The sequence below is a fragment of the Pogona vitticeps genome, chromosome 3 (genome assembly GCF_051106095.1).
Source record: "Pogona vitticeps strain Pit_001003342236 chromosome 3, PviZW2.1, whole genome shotgun sequence".
Lineage (NCBI taxonomy): Eukaryota > Metazoa > Chordata > Lepidosauria > Squamata > Agamidae > Pogona > Pogona vitticeps.
Genome location: NC_135785.1, coordinates 89,922,587 through 89,943,220, shown reverse-complemented (window position 1 = coordinate 89,943,220; position 20,634 = coordinate 89,922,587). Strand labels below are relative to the sequence as shown.

The 20,634-nt window shown below is 37.8% G+C and overlaps 1 protein-coding gene across 1 annotated transcript in view; it reads right to left on the bottom strand.

Moving 5' to 3' along the window:
• MICU1 (mitochondrial calcium uptake 1) overlaps positions 1-20,634 on the bottom strand; it is a 184,626-nt gene that overhangs the window by 102,668 nt on the left and 61,324 nt on the right. The window contains exons 3-5 of the mRNA XM_020783150.3: positions 15,412-15,601; positions 11,194-11,356; positions 3,839-3,882 (exon numbers count right to left, since the gene is read on the bottom strand). Of these exons, the coding sequence (XP_020638809.3) occupies positions 3,839-3,882; positions 11,194-11,356; positions 15,412-15,601 (397 nt within the window). The remainder of the gene's footprint in view (positions 1-3,838; positions 3,883-11,193; positions 11,357-15,411; positions 15,602-20,634) is intronic.

The window sequence follows — 20,634 nt, the reverse complement described above, 5'->3', positions numbered from 1 at the left end:
TAAAGTCTCCTTTTCTCTTAGGTCCCTGAAAACAACAGTCTTTCATTAGTTACTAAAACCAACTCTCAATATAAGAGAATACTAAAAGGTGATTTAGAAATCCGTCACTAATGATTTTTAAGAATATTTCCTTGAATTTTAAGTTCCGCTGAATCCATGATGTTTACTTCTGACTGTAAACACAGGATTGCACTGTAAATCAATAAAAATCTTCAAAAATATATTCAAATTATAAAGCAGAGGTAGGAATTTCAATGAATATGAAACTGTTCACGGGCCCTACGTTATTATGTTCTCTTGCATATAATCATTCAACCATCTATTTATTATTTAAATAATTAAACTGTAGACAGAAGAGAAGACATCATGATCTTTAAAATGTAGAGACATGTGGCTAGACTCCACCAGCATGAAAAGAATTCATTCACACACAAAATGTGGAATTTGAATGTAAATTGGCCCACAAGATCTATTTTTCTATTGCAAGACATAAAATGTTTCAATCTTTTTAAAAGCAAGAAATGCTAGTTGTCCTGTTATAAAAAGATTATAGTTTTACTTTGACAGAAAGTGGAAATGAACTACTCTCAGTAAGTAAAGGGTGATAATAAAAAAAGAGAAGAGAAATCTGGTCATTTTTCACAGAACTTATTTATATATGAAATGGCTGGCCACTGAACTCATTTTTGCATATTTCATAAAGCATAATTTTTCACACAGTATTCCAAAAGGGAAAACCAAATTATTTTTAGAATCATGGGGAAAGCAGATAAACATATACTGCCCCTTTTATAAGAAGGTGCACATGGGTTTTGAAGCACAAATTGGTTGAAGCACATGCTGACACGTGAGTACCTGCCAAAAATCCTGATGAAAGGGGGAAAGGTTAGGAAGAAAGGGAAGAAAGTGAGCAAAGGTTTAGTTATAAAACACGTTAAAAATAAATTAAAAGAATTCCAGAGTATGTCATAACAAGAGGAAACACAGAACCACAAAAACAGAAATCAATCATTGTTTCAGGAGAGAGGCAGAGAAAGACCGGTCAGATTTGGCAGTTACCTGATAAAGTGTCAAAAAAATGAAATTAGTAATTACTGGGAATAGAAAAGAAAAACAAGTGAGACTGGTAAAATACATCTGGGTTATGCCAACCAATCTAATATGGAGTACAGAGGTAGATAAAAACTCGTTCACAAACGTATACCAGGTTTTGTAAGTAGGGGTCAAAATATATACTCCTCAAAATATCTCGCTATCCTAGCTTCCTCCCTCCTGTTGACCACAGTACTAATCGCCTACTAGTTGGGTTTCATAAGAGTTGTACTACAGCATATTGGGATGGCACATCTAACAACAGACACTAATATATTCAAAGGAATAAACTTCACTAATGATTGACACCTGTGTTATGACTGACCCATGGACAAATTAATCAGTTAACCCAGTTAAAAATTAATGGTTAATATCCAGTTAAAATAAACATCCATTACAGTCAGGTGTCTTCCCATATGATCAATGTACTAGAAATGTGTACTAACCTCTGATCTTGATTTGGGATGCACAGCACATAGGAATTTCGTATAAACAGTTATTTATCTGTTTAAGATGCGGTGGAGCAGGATAACTATCTACCAACCCTTTTCAAGCTGCTATGTATTTTAAGGAGGAAAGCTGTGATTTACACACACATATGTCCATAACTAACAGAGTCCATATGTGTTTTGGATATCAGCTTTTACAAAATCGTATAGCATGAGAAACTACCGTAAGAAATCAGATCAATTTGCTGAAAGAAACAACAAAAGAAAATAGCTTGATTTAACCAAAAACTCGCTGTAAATTCCTTTATGAAAAACATACATTCCTATTTTTTTCCCTGCAAAATCTCTAAGGTTAATCAGATGAAGCCATTAATAGTTTACATTTTTGGAAAATCAACAGTAGAACAACAAAAAGTTTTGAAATAAACTTGCCACACAAATTTGTAATATCTGGAATAAATAAGACATGTTTCTCTTCCAAAAATAAAATAAAGTGGGTTATATACAAACGTAAAATCAAATAGATCTTTAACATGATTCAAAGTTTCAGACAATCAGTGGCACTGTGGGCTAAACCGCAGAAGCCTGTGCTGCAGGGTCAGAAGACCAGCAGTCATAAGATCGAATCCATGCAACGGAGTGAGTGCCCGTCGCTTTGTCCGAGCTCCTCACCAACCTAGCAGTTCGAAGGCATGTAAATGTGAGTAGATAAATAGGTACCATCTCGGTGGGAAGGTAAAATGGCGTTCCCTAGTCACGCTGGCCACCTGACAATGGAAACTGTCTTCGGATAGGCGCTGGCTCTATGGCTTGAAAAGCGGGATGAGTGCCACCCCCTAGAGTCAGACATGACTGGACTAAAAATGTCAAAGGGAACCTTTACCTTTACCATTACAGTTATGAAAACTAGTCTGCTCTGCTAAGCAAAAGGGATATATTTTGGAAGCAAATTGCCTCAAGTTAAGAAAAGTCCATAGACATTATTTGTAGTTCAGCATGCAACAGCTAGTGTTTATGGAGATTTCTTAATTTGGGGTAATTTGCTACTAAAAGCTATGGCTTTTGCACAGCCACACAATATGATTTCAGTCTATATGTACTCAAAGCTGATCTGAAACTGTATTCCATTTTACTTTTCAGGCACTAGTGATGACCACTAAAAACCAATGCCCTCATCATACTATAGGATGGCCAAGCAACAGAACAAGATTCTGGAAGCAGAGATGACTTAAATCCCATTCCCAAGGCTGTCTACTGGCATCCTTCCTATCTCAGCAATGGCTAGCAACAGTTTGAAGTAGGCATGCTTCAGTCCAAGACACTGCTAGCACTATCAAATTAAAATAGATCTTTCTGTTATGAAGGTGAACTATAGGGCAAATAGACGGCAACATCACTCTATGACAACAGCAGAGAATACAAGAGGCTCATTCTGCACCACCCTGCTGCAAAGTTTGGCAGGGCAGAAAATTCAGTCCCACTCTCTACCCATCCCTATCCCCCTTCTGAGGTAAACTTGTGGACATATCAGTCCCCTTCCAGAGCAAACAGACTAGTCCTGGCACAAGTAGAGAAGAGTGTCAGATCTTTAAGAAGTATCAGCATTATTGTACTTCATTAAAATGAAAAGTCAACCAGTAATAAAACAGGGAAGAACATAATATAGTAAGCAAATTTTCATCTGCCTGAAGATACCACTTAGTGAGTTACAGGACAGAAAGAAATCAAGGAGACAAAACCAAATTGGAAGCCTGCCTCTCTTTCTCACAGGGAGCCTGAATTTTCTGGGAGTTGGCTGAACAAGAATAGTCACAGTGAATTTGGTCAGTGAAAGATCAATTGAAATAACAAAAAGTGAGGTCCATCTTCCCATTTCAACTTCTGAGAAGGAAATACGAGACATTTTACATACAGACTATATCTGATTCAGAAAAAAAGTGAAGAGCCCATGTGCACCTATTCTAAGAATTGTATGTCACTTTTCAAAAAACAGGAAAAAGGGTGCATGTGAAGAAATTTGAAGAATGGCGTAAAGAGCACTGAGCACTGTTTTTTTAATTTTTAAATACAAAATTATTTCTACCGCCTCAGTGTTAAACAGATCATGCAGAGGAAAGCCGTTTAAACGCTTAGATTTGGTTGCAGTCATTAAAGTGAGCCATTAAGTTTTTAAAAACTGCTATAACTTGCTCTAAAACAAACATGGCTTTGTCTACTACTACTGCATAGCTTTACATAAGGGAGAGTAAATATCTCCCAGATGGATCAAATGGCAATAAGAATGTCAGGAATCTCACCTTCCCATCATAACGTTTCACCACAAACTGATCAAGGCCTAGATCTGAAAGAAAAAGAAACAAACATAAAACCTTCTTGAATATTATGACATATATGTCTTATAAGTTTTTCAAAGCAACTTTTACAAACATGGTTTAAAGCTCTAAGCAACAAATCATAGAGAAAATAAGGAAATGGCAGGTTGCTTATCAACAGTTTTATTTTCCATCACATTATATATTTATAGATTTGGGTAATAAAAGCCTTCTCTGACTCTAACAATTTTTGGAAAGTAATCATTCCTATGATATCTATCATGCTCCACCAGCATATCTATCATGCTCCACCAGCATCTTGATGCATAAACTCCACCTCCAGACCCCCATGTTACCTTGTAAAGCAACATTTAGCCTTCATTATCCATTTTACCCTCAAGCAACAGATGCCACTAACAGATTTCAAAATCTTTCATTGCCATCAATCAGTCTTTAGGTGACATTCATTTTATACAAGTTAAAAACAACTCCTCTTCTACAGATTCCAAACTAAACAAAAGAAGATAAATCTAAAGGATGTTGAAAGGAACAGCTCAATTAATTGATCTGGAGAAGATGAAACTGAGAAGTAGGGCAGCTACAATAAGTTAGAACATCAGGAAACATTTAAACACATTACAAGTTTAAACCACTGAACAGAAACCTTCTGAAGTCACATTTAGAAAGAAAAATATATAGCTTTCCCATTAAAATATCATCTTTAAAAGCCTGTTGCTTACTATATGCCTACCCAAAAAGAAAGTGGTAAGGGTGGACTGAGAAAAAGCTCCCCACTCAACGTCTTAAAACGTTCACATGGGAAGACATTGTCATCACTGCCAGAGGAGGTCTTCTAAAAGGCATTTTGGTCAGACCTGCTCCAAGTTTCTCACCACCATCACTCTAATCTCTACCTCTCTCGTTGCCTCTCTGCTAGCTTCCTAGTAACCCAGGGGGCAAATCTGGCTCCGCTATGTGGAGAAGAATTATCATGTCCAACAGAAATGGGCATAAACTGGTTTGTCCCAGCTTGTCCTGGTTCCTGACTACATGCATGCCTTTTCAGATAGGCTTATAAGCAGTGAAAGGGAATTCTGCATTTATTACATTTAGAGATTTTTTTAATGTTTTTAAATTTGATTTTAATCATAGTTTTAATTTTGACTAATGATTAATTGTTTTTAATATTGTTTTTAATGGTATTTTTAACTTGTGGGCATTGTATAGTTTTTAAATGATATGAGCCACCTTGGGTCCCCTATGAGAAGAAAGAGCAGATAATTAATATACATACATACATGGCTGTGAACCAAGTGCACTAATAACAGAGAAAGCCTCATATAAAAATATGAGTTATTTATATTGCATTGAGAATAAACAGGTTTTAAAAGGTATAAAAGAAAACTTTGAATGACAGAACATACTGAAATTGTCTTGTTTTTTCTACACAGCACATTCCAGTTTAGTGCACTGCATCCTTTTGATTAAAGAATTGGCAAAATAACCCTGTCAAATTGTGTCCAGCAGAATGAACAAGCAAAGATCATTTTGTGACATTCAAAGGAAGTAGGACACACAACAGAAGAAGAAAAAAACAAATTAAAAATTTTAATTCTATGCTATAAGTCTCCACAACTGGTATGCGTTGCAAAATGCTTTAAGGAATCTTTGTATCATTAAAAAGCTTAATATGTTCTGTGAAAGAAACTACAAAACAATTCAGTAAATACATACTAATCCATCTTTTCAGTATTACAGTGGGCCCTCGACTTATGAACGGCCCTAGTTGCAAACATTTCGGGTTACAAACCCGATCTCATAGGAAACTATAGACCCTACTTGCGAACGTGGAATCAAGTTATGAACAAAAAAAAAAACAAACAAAAAAAAAGGAAAAAAGGGGGGAAGGGGGAAAAGAAAAAATATGCCCCTAGTGGTAGGAACAGATTAAGCAGCTTTGCATTAGTTCCTATGGGAACTAAGGAATCGACTTGCGAACCACCCCGCGACTTAAGAACCAAAACGAGCCGTAACGGATTAAATGGTTTTCAATGCATTCCTATGGGAAATGCTGATTCAAGTTATGAAGTTTTCGGGTTACGAATGGACTTCCAGAACAGATTAAGTTCGTAAGTCGAGGGCCCACTGTATCTACAGATCAGGCTTTTCGTTACTCATTGATAACAGAGAAGAACTGATCACCATGAAGTGACTGATTTTGAGAACAATGCTTGCTAATGACAAGATGGGGTGGGGGGGAGAGAGATCATGTCTAAAATATAAAGCATGGGGAAGGGAGGGAAGGTCCTTTTTAGAGGTTAATGGGTGAATTTTATGGTTCTTCAAACAGTACAACATAAATATATTCATTTTCTTGAAATGTCAAATGGTTTTCATTGCACCCAAATTCACAAACAACGGAGTAAAAGCTCATGCATTAGAGATTTATGACATATAAAAACAAACTCCTAAACAAGATATTTAAAACAAATCTGGTAGGATGCTGAAAAACTATTTTTTATTAAAAGGCTTCCATTTTTCCTGGCTATGGCCTCCACTTAAAAAGATACAAGCAGATGCCCTGGAAGTAACATACCAGATTTTCTGACAGATCCTTCATTTTCTGTCTGGAGTACTGTTAATCAGCTATGACCTTCAATGTCATACTTTCCCCTCTCCATTTCCAGTTCAAAAACCCATAGACACAGTATAATTAACAGCTGCCCTCCAAGCCAGAACTGGAAAAGGAGGCAACACACAAGCCCACAGTTAATTCATAATTCTATGAACTATTGTTGGGGGACCAACCAATGTGTAAGGAAGGAAAGAAGGAAGCAATTGCAAAGATTATCTAGGTAACCATGGTTCTAAAAGATCTGATGCACCACTGGAACTGAGAAATTAATGTTTTCATTTCCACAGGAAACTCACATGTAAATTAATAGTATCTTTTAACAATGGCTGACAGTATTAAATGATGAAATATGTGGCACAACGATAGTCACAAACACAAGATAAGATTCAGTTCCTATCTTCTCATAATTATGATCATTCTTGCTATCTGGATTTTACACACACACACACACACACACACACACACACACACACACACACAGAGAGAGAGAGAGAGAGAGAGAGAGACTTGCTGTATCTTCTTATTACTCAGACTGGCCATGTAAGAGAAATGTGGTGGGAGTGTGGGGGTGAGAAACCACCCGTGATCAATAAGGCAGAAAATATATCATCACCAACTTTGTGAGTAAAAATGATGAAATGCTTCACATTTATTTAGAAGTCTATAATAGTCATGGTGCAGAAAATGGAGTTATTAATCAGTTCAGAATGCATTTCTGAATCTCTCCTAAAACAAAGCAATAAAAACTCTTCTGCCATCTGTTTTGCAGGTTAAAAAGTAATACATGTTTATCAAACAATGTAGCAGATTCGTGGGTTTTATATTAAACAGCTATAACCAGGGCATTTCCTTCATTCTCCCTTGCCAGAACACACATACATTTTAAGGCTCTTTAAAGGCAATAGAACAGATTTGGGCGCTTGCTTAACTTTCTCCACTGAAACTACTGAGAATGCAAAGTGCTTGGCAGAATTTTGCTAACTTTATGGGCTACCCCAATTACCCTTACAATCAACTTATTCCAATTTATGTTCAAGGCATTTTGTACAGAAGCTAGCATTCTACCTTACTCTCAAGATGCAATTCCAGAAGTAGACACATGGCTGACAACACTATAAAGAGAGGGAAACCGAGATGGGGAAAACCAGAGGGACCAAAATTTGGTTATTTTGGTTGCATGTGCTTACTCTTAGTTACACAGTAGAGTATTTCTGAGCAAGGAGTTTGTATCCTACGATTCACAGAAGAAGTGTGATTCAACAGTTTGGGGGAAGCAGGTGGGTGGGGAGGTCCCACAGACACAGTTCCAAAGGAGGAAAGTAAAAAAGAGGAACATATTTTGTGGGGCAAGGAGATGTTTGCACAATTGAAGGGAGGGACTGAGCAAGGAAATGTGATAGGTAAGAATATTACAAGGCAAGGTGTAAGAGGCATATGGGCGTTGTTATCTGGATAAAAGGATGAGAGATGCACATTCAACTGCTGAGAGACGTTGTTCAGACTCCTAGTGTTTAATTCCACCAGCATGCTGATGACAGCCAATTCTGTCTGCATTTGTCATTTAACTCTAGGGAAGCTCTTTCAATTCTGAAGCAGTTTTTGATGTTAGTACAGTGGAACCTCTACTTACGAACGTCCCTGCCTATGAACAATTCAACGTACGAACAGCTCCGTTTGCTAAATTTTGCTTCTACTTGCGAATGGAACTTCAACATACAAACAAAAAAAAACATGGGGGAGGCGGGGAAAGTGCAAAATTTGAACTTTCAGTTGACTGTTGGCCAGTGAAGAGGCTCTTTGTCTGCTACCTCGCTCATCCCAACGGTTAGAGAGTGGATAGAAGGAGAGAGTCTTCAAACTACCTGGTACAGTACTGCATGGTACTGCATGGTACTGTACAGACTGTATTTTTTGGCTTTATTTTTAATTTTTGGATTTTTGACTTTTTTAAAAAAAAACAGAGAGACTGCCTGTTCTGGGTGAGTACATACACTGTACAGTATTTACTGTACTGTACAGGGTTTTTGCAGCTTGGGGGGTAGGGCTAGGAGGGGGGTAATGTTTCTGTGCCCTGAGGAGTCTTGCAGTGTAGATTTAAAATGTGAAAAGGAGACTGTAATAATAGATTAAAATTAAATGTGAAAATTAGACTATAATTTTAAAATGTAAAAATTATTTATTTATTTTTGCATTCTGTGGCTTCTAAGGTTCGTGTACTGTGACCTCTCTTGTTTTCAAATGTGTGGGTTTTAAATGTGACTCCAAAGTCTTTTTTCTTTGGGTATTTATTTGCTGTAAGAATGGTTGCTGGTTGTTGATACAGGCAGACTGTAAAATGCAGTTTAGACTCTCTTTTTGTGATGAGTTCTGTGCTGGAATAATACTTGCTGGATTCTGTGGCTCCTAAGGTTTGTGTACTGTGACCTTTCTTTTGTTTTAAAATGTGTGTTTAAAATGTGGCTTCAAAGTCTTTTTTTCTTTGGGGATCAGTTTGCTTTAATAATGGTAGCTGGTTGTTGATGCAGGCAGGCAGGCTTTAAAATGGAGTTTTAAATGGAGTTTTAAAATGGAGTCTACTGTAGACTCAAGGCTCTCCCCACCACCACCCGTTCTTTTATCTCTCTCTCACTCTATGCTCTCTTTTTGTGATGAGGAGTTCTGTGCTAAAATAATGCTTGCTGGATTCTGTGACTTTTTAAAAGGTGTTCTGTTTAAAAGGTGTTCTCCTGCCCCTTTTTAAGCTAAAAGATGCTTGGTTTTGTTTAAAAGGTGCTTGTTTTTAAAGGTATTCTGTTTAGAAGGTGTTCCAATCCCCCTCTCTCCTTTCCTGCCCTTTTTTTTTAACCTAAATTCATCTTAGGTCAAAAGAAGAAAAACTCTCCTCCTAGTGGTAGAGTACGGATTAACTGGCTTTGCATTAGTTCCTATGGGAATTAATGCCTCAACTTAAGAACGGCGCCTCTACATAAGAACCAAAAACAGCCAGAATGGATTAATCAGTTTTCAATGCATTCCTATGGGAAATTTTGCTTCTACTTACGGACGTTTCAACTAACGAACATCTTCTGGGACGGATTAAGTTTGTAAGTAGAGGTTCCACTGTAATGGACTGGCTGGGAGTGAACAAATAATTTAGACAAAACAAAGATGCTCCTGCTCAGACAAGAGGCAGATCAAGGAATAGGGATTCAGCCTTTACTGGATGGATTCCTCCTGAAAATGAAGATTCCCTGTTTGCTCATGCTCCTGGATCCAGCTGTGAGCCTGGATGCCCAGGCTTCATTTGTGGTCAGGAACCCATTTCTGTGATTCAGCTAGTACACCTGCTACACTAGGGCACATAGTTAATTATGCCTCGTTTGAATTACTGCAATATTTATTATTTATTTATTTATTTACTTGCTTAAAATATTTTTACCCCACCTTTCTCCTTAAAAGGACCCAAGGCAGCTTAAATCATTAAAGACAACATGAGTTTACAAATACTAAAGAAGATCAAACAAATATCATACAAAAACAAAAGCAATACCTAAACACATTTCAAAGCAGTAAGGCACAATAATCCATTTAAAAACCCCACTCAAAAGAAGCTTGCCTAAAGAGAAAGGTCTTTGCCTGCTTGCAGAAGGAAAGCAATGATGGGGCCAGCCTAGCTTCCTGTGGGAAGGAGTTCCAAAGTCCGGGAGCTCTATATAGGGCTATATTTGGCTAAGGTCTTTCAAGAAGATTTGAAAACTTTAGCCGGTTTAAAATGTGGCAGCTAGACTTCTATTCAAAGCTGGTTACAGGAAGCCCATAACTTGTCTGTTACAACAGTTTCACTGGCTGCCAGTTCATTTCTGGAGACAAATCAGAGTGCTGGTAGTGATGCATAAAATGTTTTTTAAATTGTTTTCATCTTGATTTTAATACTCATAATTGTTTAATGTTTTTTTCACATAATTTCTATGGTCTTTTTAAAACTGATGGTCACTGTATAGATTTAATTGTTGTGAACCTCCCTGGGTCCCCTATAAGGAGAAAGGCAGCATATAAATACTAAGGAAAAAGAGGAAACATGTAAGTAAGAATTTAGAAAAATAAGTCAGTATTAGGGACCTTGGGCAATTGTTTTAACAAATAAATTGGATTAAAATATAGATACATTATTTTTAAACTAATATTTAAAATACCACTATAAACCTGTTACTGTATTACAACTTAAAGCAACCCTTCTTTGAATCTTATGTCCACTCCCAACCCCCAGTAAGGACTCAAGAATCCTGAAGGTATGGCATGATGATATTTATGAAGAGGAAGGGGGAGATAAAATGGTGGATTTTCCTACATGAGAGCACCACAAACTGCAACTTTTTGATATATGACCCACTGAATATATTTGCCAAGATATTATTGAGTGTCAGCATGATATTTATTTGATAGTACAATCAGAGAAAGAAACATTGGAGTATTAACCCATTTCCCCCTAGCTTTCTATGTTTATACCTACTAAATAATTCTTTAAAACCATAAAATAACAGTTAATTGAAGATGGTAGAGGGCAGAGACTGAAAATGAGAGATGATTCTTAATCAATGATTCTCAAAGGTTGCAAAGTTTAAGAACTTTAGCAAATTAATTCACTTCCTAAATAGAAAATGATAACCAAGGGTTCCCTTCTAAATCATCACATATGCTCACTATCATTATATACAAGGTCACTTACGTTCTGGTTGTTTTTCATTTGGTGTTATAGATCGCACAAAATCCTGTGGGGTCATAAACACTTCAGAGTCTCCATGCTCATTTATTATTTTCAAGGTGGCAAAATATCGGAAGATTTTATCTGGAGTAGAGTATGCTCGAATCCTGTTTTCATATTCCATCACCTAAAGAAAAATACAGATCGTTCATATTTCCTAACTCAAATATACAGCTGTTTTAAGTCATTGATACACATCTACATTTGTATATAGAACCTTGGCAAAATGCTGACCAAGGAAACAATTTATTAAGAATACATTATCTATTTTATTTAAAAAATGATGTGGGTAAATTTATTATTACACCATCTTTTCTTCAGATTGAGACTCCCATACTTAAATTTTCTTGGTATTCTTCACTACATTTGTCCTAGAGGACATTTATTTAAAGAAACCAGGATAAAATCCAAAAGAGCTTACTCACAATGCAGTAAAATGCTGTATTTAATTACAAGGAACAACATGGCTATCATTTTGATGACAGGGTGTGTGACCAAGGGATGATACACTGCAAGATCCAAGGATGAAGCATGTCTCAGATTGGAAACAACATAGATACACTTATCATCCATGGCTCAATGTTAGTAAAAGGGATGCTAGGTTCTTCAGCAGACTGCTGGTCTTTTCTTCATCACAACAACATTTCTACATTATGTGCTCTGCTTTTGCCCACATAAGCAAACAAACAAACAACAACCATTGATTTAATAAGGGAAAAAGCAAAGCAGTACAATCAAGAATACCCCTGAAATGAAGTCCATACCTGCTTAAAAAAAACACCTATAGTGTCTGAGGCAAGAGTAGCTCGAATCCTACAACTGTACCCAAATGTTAATATATGAGAACCTCTCCTATCCCTCCAGGGTCCATGTATAACTCACAGCAGCTTACAACCCTTTACAATTACAGTATCATATAAAAACAAAATAATATTTTAGAATCCAGTAAGGATGCAACAAAGACCAGTATCCTATTGCCTCATTCTGCCTGCATAATCGTCTGTTGTGTGAGCAGTGGGCTTCTCAACATCCCCTTACACAAGCATAAGACTTGCTGAAAACAACAGGGACCACCTTTGGTTCCCAACCTTGGCCCCTCAGGATGTTCTTAGACTAAAATTCCACAAAACCTTAACCCACTAGCTGTGCTGGCCAGAATTTTTGGGAGTTGTAGTCCAAAAACATCTGGGAATCCAAGACCGGGAACCACTGCAGAAGCCTGTTGACCAGATTTTGGCCAGAGACTGCAAATACAAATTCAGCTTTAAATAAAGCAGAAGGTACTCTGGAAGGCAAAAGCTTGTCAGCTTAAAAAGTAACATTTGACAGAAGAAAAGGGGCCACCTGCATTGCGTACAGCACATTGTTGACAAGGATGCAGCGATTGAAAGGACCCTATCTATTGTCACTCATTAATCATACCTCCAACTTTCTGGCCTTAGAATGTGTTCCCTGGCTATGTCAGTGTACAACACTATTTTCAGAACTACCAATTGTCATATAACATTTCTATCAAATTATAATGTGATGCTCAAAATCCTTCTGTAAAGTAGATCATTATTAGTACATCCCCATACTGCAAGAGAAGGGTGTATGTGTTTTTGCTGAACCTGATTCCAAATTATTTTTCCAAAGCCAGTAAGCTGTTTTCCTATAACAGATGAGAACAGATGTGGTGTCTGCCTGGTGTCTTCCAAGCAGACACCACATAACTCACACTCTTAACTACATGAGGTCTTAACAAGCTATTTCCATAAGAACATTTTAATATAATTTCTATTGTGGTTTGCAATAGAAGCTTTAAGAACTCCGATTATGGGCAGGGTGGTAAAGTTTGAAAGTTTTTCTCTGATCAATAGCATATTTTCAAAGGAATTCTAAGCACATAGTGGTGGAGCAAAAGCAATCTGAAAGCTTAGCTCATGTCAGTTTCCTAGCCTTCGCATGCTTAATAAGCTGCAGTTTCAAGTCCAACAAATGAGCCAAAAGAAGGAACCAAGTACTAAAACATTCACCCAACTGCTTTATCTTAATTCAGCAAGGATCTATGCTTGGTTAAATTTTGAAAAATAAGAAAGAAAAAGCTGATGCAGCAATTTAATGACCAAATGCCATCTCTGAAGCTCTCTATAATCCATGCATGTTGTAAATTGGCTATTAAAAACCAGATAATTCCATAATATGGAAAATACACACATGCAATAGGAATAATTCAGAATGTTCTCACTCTTGTCAATGACTGCATTCATATTCCACCTTTCTTCAGGACTGTGAACTAGAGCCTTTTCTTCTTTCTTTTCTGCTCATGACAACCCTGTGAGGTTTGCTTAGGCTAAGAAGCAGCAACTTGCTCAAAGGCACACAGGGAGATTTATGGCTAAACAGTGATTTAAATTCAGATCTCTCTACTGTACTCTAAACACAACATTAGGATCATAACACCATACTAACTTTCTTTGTATCCTAACAGCAATTAACACTGAGAACACAGATCAAATTTCTGACTTTACTGAATTTTGATTTAAAAAATGTTTATTTCCAGTTATCTCAATGAGCAAAACTGAAATTAAAAGTCCTAGTAAATTTCAAAATACTACATAATTATGAGATTCCTCAACAGTAAAAGACAAGTCCATTCCAGCAGAGAAATAAAGTCTCCCACAGTGCAGTTATACTTGCAGGAATCTCCTGCTCTTGTAAGCATTCAAGGTACAACAGGTACAACAGGTAAACGCAGGCTGGCAGCCCTTTGTTAATTGCCTTTTTAATGGTACCAACATTGGAATAGTTCCCACATCCTAAAGCTTAAACAAAACCTATTTCCCTGCACCTGCCTTTTTAAAATGTATAGACATAAGCATAAAACAGTTAGCAGCTGGTTGTTGTATATATACATTCATTTGCCTATGCAGAGTGCCAGGACATCCAAGAACCTCCCACACATAAATAAAAAAAAACACATCTTGGCTAGGAACAAAAGATCTGGCAATGGGCCTTAGACTTGGCTCTCTTGAATAGCTCCCCATCCATCCACAACATAAAGAATGAAAACACCTTAGGGGCAGTGGCATGCGGTTCTTCTATTCAAAGGGCGAAAAGACAAACATTTTACCAGTTCTTGGCCCATGGAAGGGCCTGAGGTTTACGTGCTCAACTTTCCCTTTCTCTCCTCCAGTGCAGTTGCAAGGAAAAAGTTAGAAATTTTATTTTCTGTTTTCAGTCTGTGGTCCTCAGTTGCCACAGATCTATGCAGTCTGCAGCATCTCTGGCAGGATGCCCCACTTCAAAAACCTTCCCTGTGCAAAAAGGGAAGAACACCTGGAGAGCTGGCTGGATTTGAGATTTCAGAAGTTTTAAACACCTAACTACAAGTATCCTTCCCATCCAGACAGCAGAAAACACCAAAAATGTTGTTCTGACTGGAGTCACACTTCCCAAAAGTGTTCCTACACATGAATGTTGTTAAAGTTTAGCACTGGCACATAATGCATGTGGCCCATAGAGTCTCTCATGTGCCTCCTGCGCATCTAGGACCCTCAAAACCCCTTGCCCTGATAAAACATTTAAATTTTTTGGAACAAAAAATGGCTCCAAAAGTCCCCTTTTGCCCTCTAGGGGGCAGGTGAGCTATTCTGCTATGTTCTGAGGCCTCCAGCATCTCAGCTCCCACCCCTCATTGAAATGTAAATATATACACATACACCCACTCATCCACGGTCAGAAAAGGGCACCTGGGTCTTTTTCAACATCCCTCCCCCATGTCTGTAAGACAAAAATGAGACAGGAGAGCATGAGCACCTATGGAAATCAGAGGTCCAAGAATGGTCCATCTGTGGATTAGTCTAAAGTCTGAACAAGGTTCTAAAGTACCTCTTCCAACTGTTGTTTGCTGTGTCTTATATATTGTTAAGTCACCTCCCATTTATTTCAACCCTAATAGGGCTTTTACTAGTGCCACACACACCCCACCATAAGTGAGTTTTCATGGCTCAGCAGAGATTCAAACCCAGGTTTCCTGAGTCCTAACCCATCACTATCCACTACACTATACTGGGTACTTCAACCATTATTTTTCACTGCTTTACAACCTACAGTAGTCAGCTTGCTTCAAGTTTCTATTTCCTTTATGTTTTCATTTATCATGGAGTTTATCATGGAGTAATTTTGTATTATCAGCCATACTTTACGGTCCCGAAATCCAGAACGCTTCTTCTTCTTCTTCTCCCCTTCTGCAAGAGCATCTTCATCACTTGACTCCACAGCTTTCCTATCATCACCCTCTTCATTCACTACTTCTTCTCCACTTTTCACCTCCTCCTCAGGCTCTGCTCTTACATCGCGTTTCACTGATGAAGGTGCTTGTGCCTGAGCTCTGGAAAAAAAGAGTGGAAGAACATATGAAACAATGAGATTTTCTGATCACTTGAAATTGCTATTTTAAAAAGCTCCAATACGAGAAAAGTGGCAAAATCATCACTTGGACAAGAAGTGGAAGTCTTATTCTAGTTGTCTGTAACCATAAATCTGGTCATGTATCTATTACAGCCAAATCTCTACAGCTGTTTGTTAGATATTTCGATGGTAAAGAATTTTAACCCTTTAAAAGGCAGCTTTGCCAGAATTAATAAGGCAACCTTCCAAAATTAACAAGTTCTTGTGTTCATTTCAACTTTTGCCTTATTTCTCACTTATTTCTTAGTTCCCCATTTGAAGTTCAACTTAACTAACTTATCTTGATCATGACAGAGTAACTGATGAGGCACATTTTGTATGGAGGTTTTAACAAAAGAGTACAAGATAGGAATTTTGCCTCATATTCAAAGTGTGAATTATAAAGTACAGGGTTTTGTTTTTTTCAAAATAATGGCCATGATTTGTTTTAGGACCCATGTTTGAAATTTTTTTTCAAAGGGAAAAGCCACCTGACAGCATGCACTAAGTTTCAAGCATAGCTTAGCTCACTTTTAAAGCAGTTGGAACACATTGTGATAGATAAGTCCATCAAGAGCTATCAGCACCACATCCTGCCTATAATCCTGATCTGTTAACCATAGTTAAACCGGAGTTCTCTAGTGGAGATATAAATGGAGACTCTTACTGAGTGTACACCAGCATTTCTATTTCAAAGCCAGAACATGGGGCAAGAGAGGAGCACACTGCTACAGCTTCATAAGCAATGGATTAGGAAGCTGCAGAACAATCTTCATATTACAGCACTGAATAATATGAAAGCTTGACACTTGCCCTTCAGCAGCAGTATCCAAGGGAACAGATCTCCTCACTCAGATGTTTTCATCTGGCAAATTAATCCCATTTTTCTTATGGGATGGTACAGGTGGAAAGACATTCATTATCTAGAGACAATTTAAGTATTCATTTATTTAAAATACTTATACCCCACCTTTCTCTTCTAGACTAGAGGACCCAATGCAGTTTACAATATTAAAAGAAACAGCATTAAAAGCTTTAAAAAGAGTAGATTGTGCATAACCAGTATAAGCACAGACTTTCCAGCCCTTTGAATATATCTTTTATAATTTTTATAACAGACTGGCATCTTCTTTGCTGTCCTTCCGCAAGCAGTCAGGCTTTTTCTCAATAAGTGGCGGTTCTTAAAAATAGGGCTGCTATATTTTTGCTAGTTTTTAAAAATCTGTTTCTAGAATGGCTTGAGACTATTTTTATTCATTAGCTTTAAAATTGATATCTGTTTAATCTTTTTTAAGGTTATAAAATTTTGCTATATTTCAAGCTTTTAATACTATTTCTTTTAATATCGGGCCCTCTTGAGAAGAAGGGTGGGCTATAACTATTTTAAATAAATGAGTATTCAAATTGCCTCCACAGTGAATGTCTCCCAACCTGTAACCTTCACAAGAAAAACTGGATTAATTTGTCAGATGAAATAATATTTCTTACCTTCCTTTCCCAGCATTTCTATATATACCTTGTACAAGTCAAGAGAAAATTAATTTTTTAGGGTTAGATTTTCTTTGGCTCATTCTAGAATTCACCTAACCCAGGTAAATCAACCAGATTAAATATATAGTCACTCAGTTCTTTCTGGATTAATACAGAAGTACATGCTGTTATAGACACTTACACCTCATCGTATTTCATTCTACTGAATAATGAACAGGTGAGGCACTAGAACTTTCTTCCAGGTATAACAATATTGATCACAATATAAGCTTCTCATATGAGCATGAGAATTCTTTTAAAAAATTTCAAGCCCTCTCAATAAAACAAGCAGTTCAAGCAATAAAGGAGGAACTATATATTGGCTTTTCTGTCAGAAGTGCAATTTTCACAGCAAACAACCTCTCTGGCCTACATTCTGTTGATTTATTTTTGATCCCCAAATAACCAATGAATCAGACAGCATTGTTTTCACTTACAAATTCAAAGAACCTATCATGGAAAGAACTGATGGTAATGTTAAGTAGATGGTTTCCACAAGCTACAAAACAAGGCACAGAAACATGGCACTGGAGGTTATGCCAATGCAACTGAAGCAATTACAGTATGTCTCTCAGATCATTCTTATCAAGGTCCATATATATTTATTCATCTTGCAAACGGCAATGCCCTGCAATGACCATGCTTATAACTGGGCCTTAAACAAATACAGTATCAGAAAGAAAAGCACATACTTCTACACTCTGCCTCTCAGATTAAATGTTTAAGAATCACTACCATTTGGGTTTTATAAACACTAAAAATAATAAGATACTACTGTACTACAATAGCAATATTAAGAAGATATAGAAGAACAGGTTATTGTGAGAAGAAAGGCAGAAGAGTCATCTGTTCCACCTGAGCGCCATCCCCTCCTGCCTCAGAAAGAGGAAAGAAGCACAGAGACCACAGCTGTGGGAAACAGAAAATAAGAAAAGGAGAGGCCACTTGTTGGAGAAAGGAGGGAAAGTGAGAGGAAAAAGGAGGGGGAAGCAAGGGCAAAATCCTCTGACAAGAATGAGGGAAGAAAAAAGAAAAAGGCAGGAAATCTGGAACAAGATCAGGAAGGCAAGGAAGTGAAGAGGAAAGATATAAATAGAGTGAGCATAAGTAGGGAGGGGAGAGAGACAGAAGCAGGAGAAGCTGAGATAAGGAAAGAGAAGCCAATACTAGCTGAGGGTTAGGAGTGGATTTGGAGGGACCCATAAGTCATACAGATGGTGATCTCAAAGGAAGAAGCAGAAGGGTACCAGAATTACTGTCCACCCTTCATACTGGAGGGAGTGTGAAAGCAGAGTAGAACAGGAAAATAAGAGCAGAGAGGGTGTGGATAGATAGATAGATAGATAGATAGATAGAGAGAGAGAGGCAAGAGGAGGAGACATGGAGGACCCAGCACCCAGGAAAATTTGGAAATTGGTGTTTGAATAGAAAATTAGCATCATCTTCTTGCACTCTGTACAGTTATTCAATACACCTGGAGGCTGGTGATATCAAAAAAGGTGTATGTCAAGACTGTGTGATAGGCTTCATCAACGTAGGTAACATTGAAATTTGTAATGGAATGTTAGCAGTAGATGTTATTCTTTTGGAAACTGGGGCAGAGACTTTAGGCTGTGTTTTCCATAATTGAAAGCTTAAAAGATTTAGCCATTCTCATCATGACATTAGCACAGGTATGAATGTCATCAGATGGGGACAATGGCTGTACATCCCCTACATTGAAGTCAGGTGATGAAACAAACAGAGAGTGTAGTCCTAGTGAAACCTCATTAACATTATCCAAATCACTGGAATCAATCTCAGGTGAAACCTCCTGTTATGGTACCTTTTCCTGTGGTAACTGAAGGGCCAGCTGCTGCAGCATCATTGTTGATTCCAATAGACTTGGATCTGGAGGAGGGGGAAAATTTACATCCACCAGTTGAGCTTCCCAGCAACAACCTCAGATGTATGCCACTGATAATCTGGAGAGCTGTCATCATATTGAGCGGTCCTCCCAACACACATGGACTATTTACCACCTGAACAAGTTGAAACGGCAACCAGATCTCTTTGATATCAACGACTTAAAACGTGGAGACTGTAGGTCTTTGTGGTGTCTCTAACGATTCCAACCTAAATGTTCTCTCAACGTCTAAAGTCATGAACAAGAATGGGAATGAGACACTGACAATTTCCCAAACCAGATCTAAACAGCAGAGAAAGGTCAGTCCATAAATCTATAACAGTATGGAGGTTATAAAGTAATAAGGTGATGGATGAAATTGGTGTTTACAATGGCCTCATTCCTGGGACAGAGAGCAGGATCATCAGCGTCAATGTGTTGAAGATCGAGATCAAGATCTGGAACAGGATCAACAATAACAGAGTCTCTGTGCAGAGATTCAGTCAACATAGAATGAATTGCTTTCAACTACTTCTCCCACAGAAACAGTTTTAAATGAGATTCATGACTGCAGGAGATTACCTTTGTAAATCCCTTACAAATCAAATATTTTTTCATTAAATGTCCTTCACCAAGGCAATAGAGGCATTTGAAATGGCCATCAGCCTGAGGAATTTTTGCTTCATACTTTTTCATTAAGGCTGCAATGGCCATTAAATATTGGTGGGAACCCACTGAGGAAAACGAAGCAGTGAAAAAAGGGGGAGGGGAGAAGGATTCTAAAATGAGGAAGAACTAACCTTATTTTTGTTTTTTTAGGCAATAAAAGCAATAGAGAAAGGAGATGAATGGTAAATAAAACTTTTCAAAAAGTACAAATTGGGCAAGCATAAAAAGTTTTAGGCAGACTCTAGTCTCCAAGATTTTGCTAGCATGGTGGATAGAAATGGACTGAGGTGAAGAGGAGAGGCATGCACAGTAGACTAGGGAGGAGGAGAAAAAGCTGGGCATTCAGGCTCTAATAGTTCCCAACCTTGGGTCCCCAGATATTCTTGGACTAAAGCTTCCAGAAGCCTTCACCACTAGCTGTGCTACCTAGGCTTTCTTGGAGTTGTAGTCCAAGAACATCTGGGGACCCAAGGTTGAGAAGCACTGCTCTAGCAGATTCTAATAATGTACCATGCAGGCATGTTAAACCAGGTACAGTGGTGCCTCGCTTGACGATTACCTCGTTAGATGAGGAAATTGCTTGATGATTAGTTTTTTGCAATCGCTAAACGATGATTCAATGAGGTTTTTCCGTTTTACGACAATCGGTTCCCTGCTTCGGGAACCCATTTTCCACTTAACGACAATAAAAACAGCTGACTGCCGGGTTTCAAAATGGCCACCCACTGTGCAAAATGGCTCCCCGCTGTGCTTTAGGATGGATTCCTCGCATTACAGGCACTGGAAAATGGCCTCCCTATGGAGGATCTTCACTGGACACTGAGGTATTTCGCCCATTGGAATGAATTGAACCGGTTTTCAATGCATTTCAGTTGGCTTTTTCGTTTCGC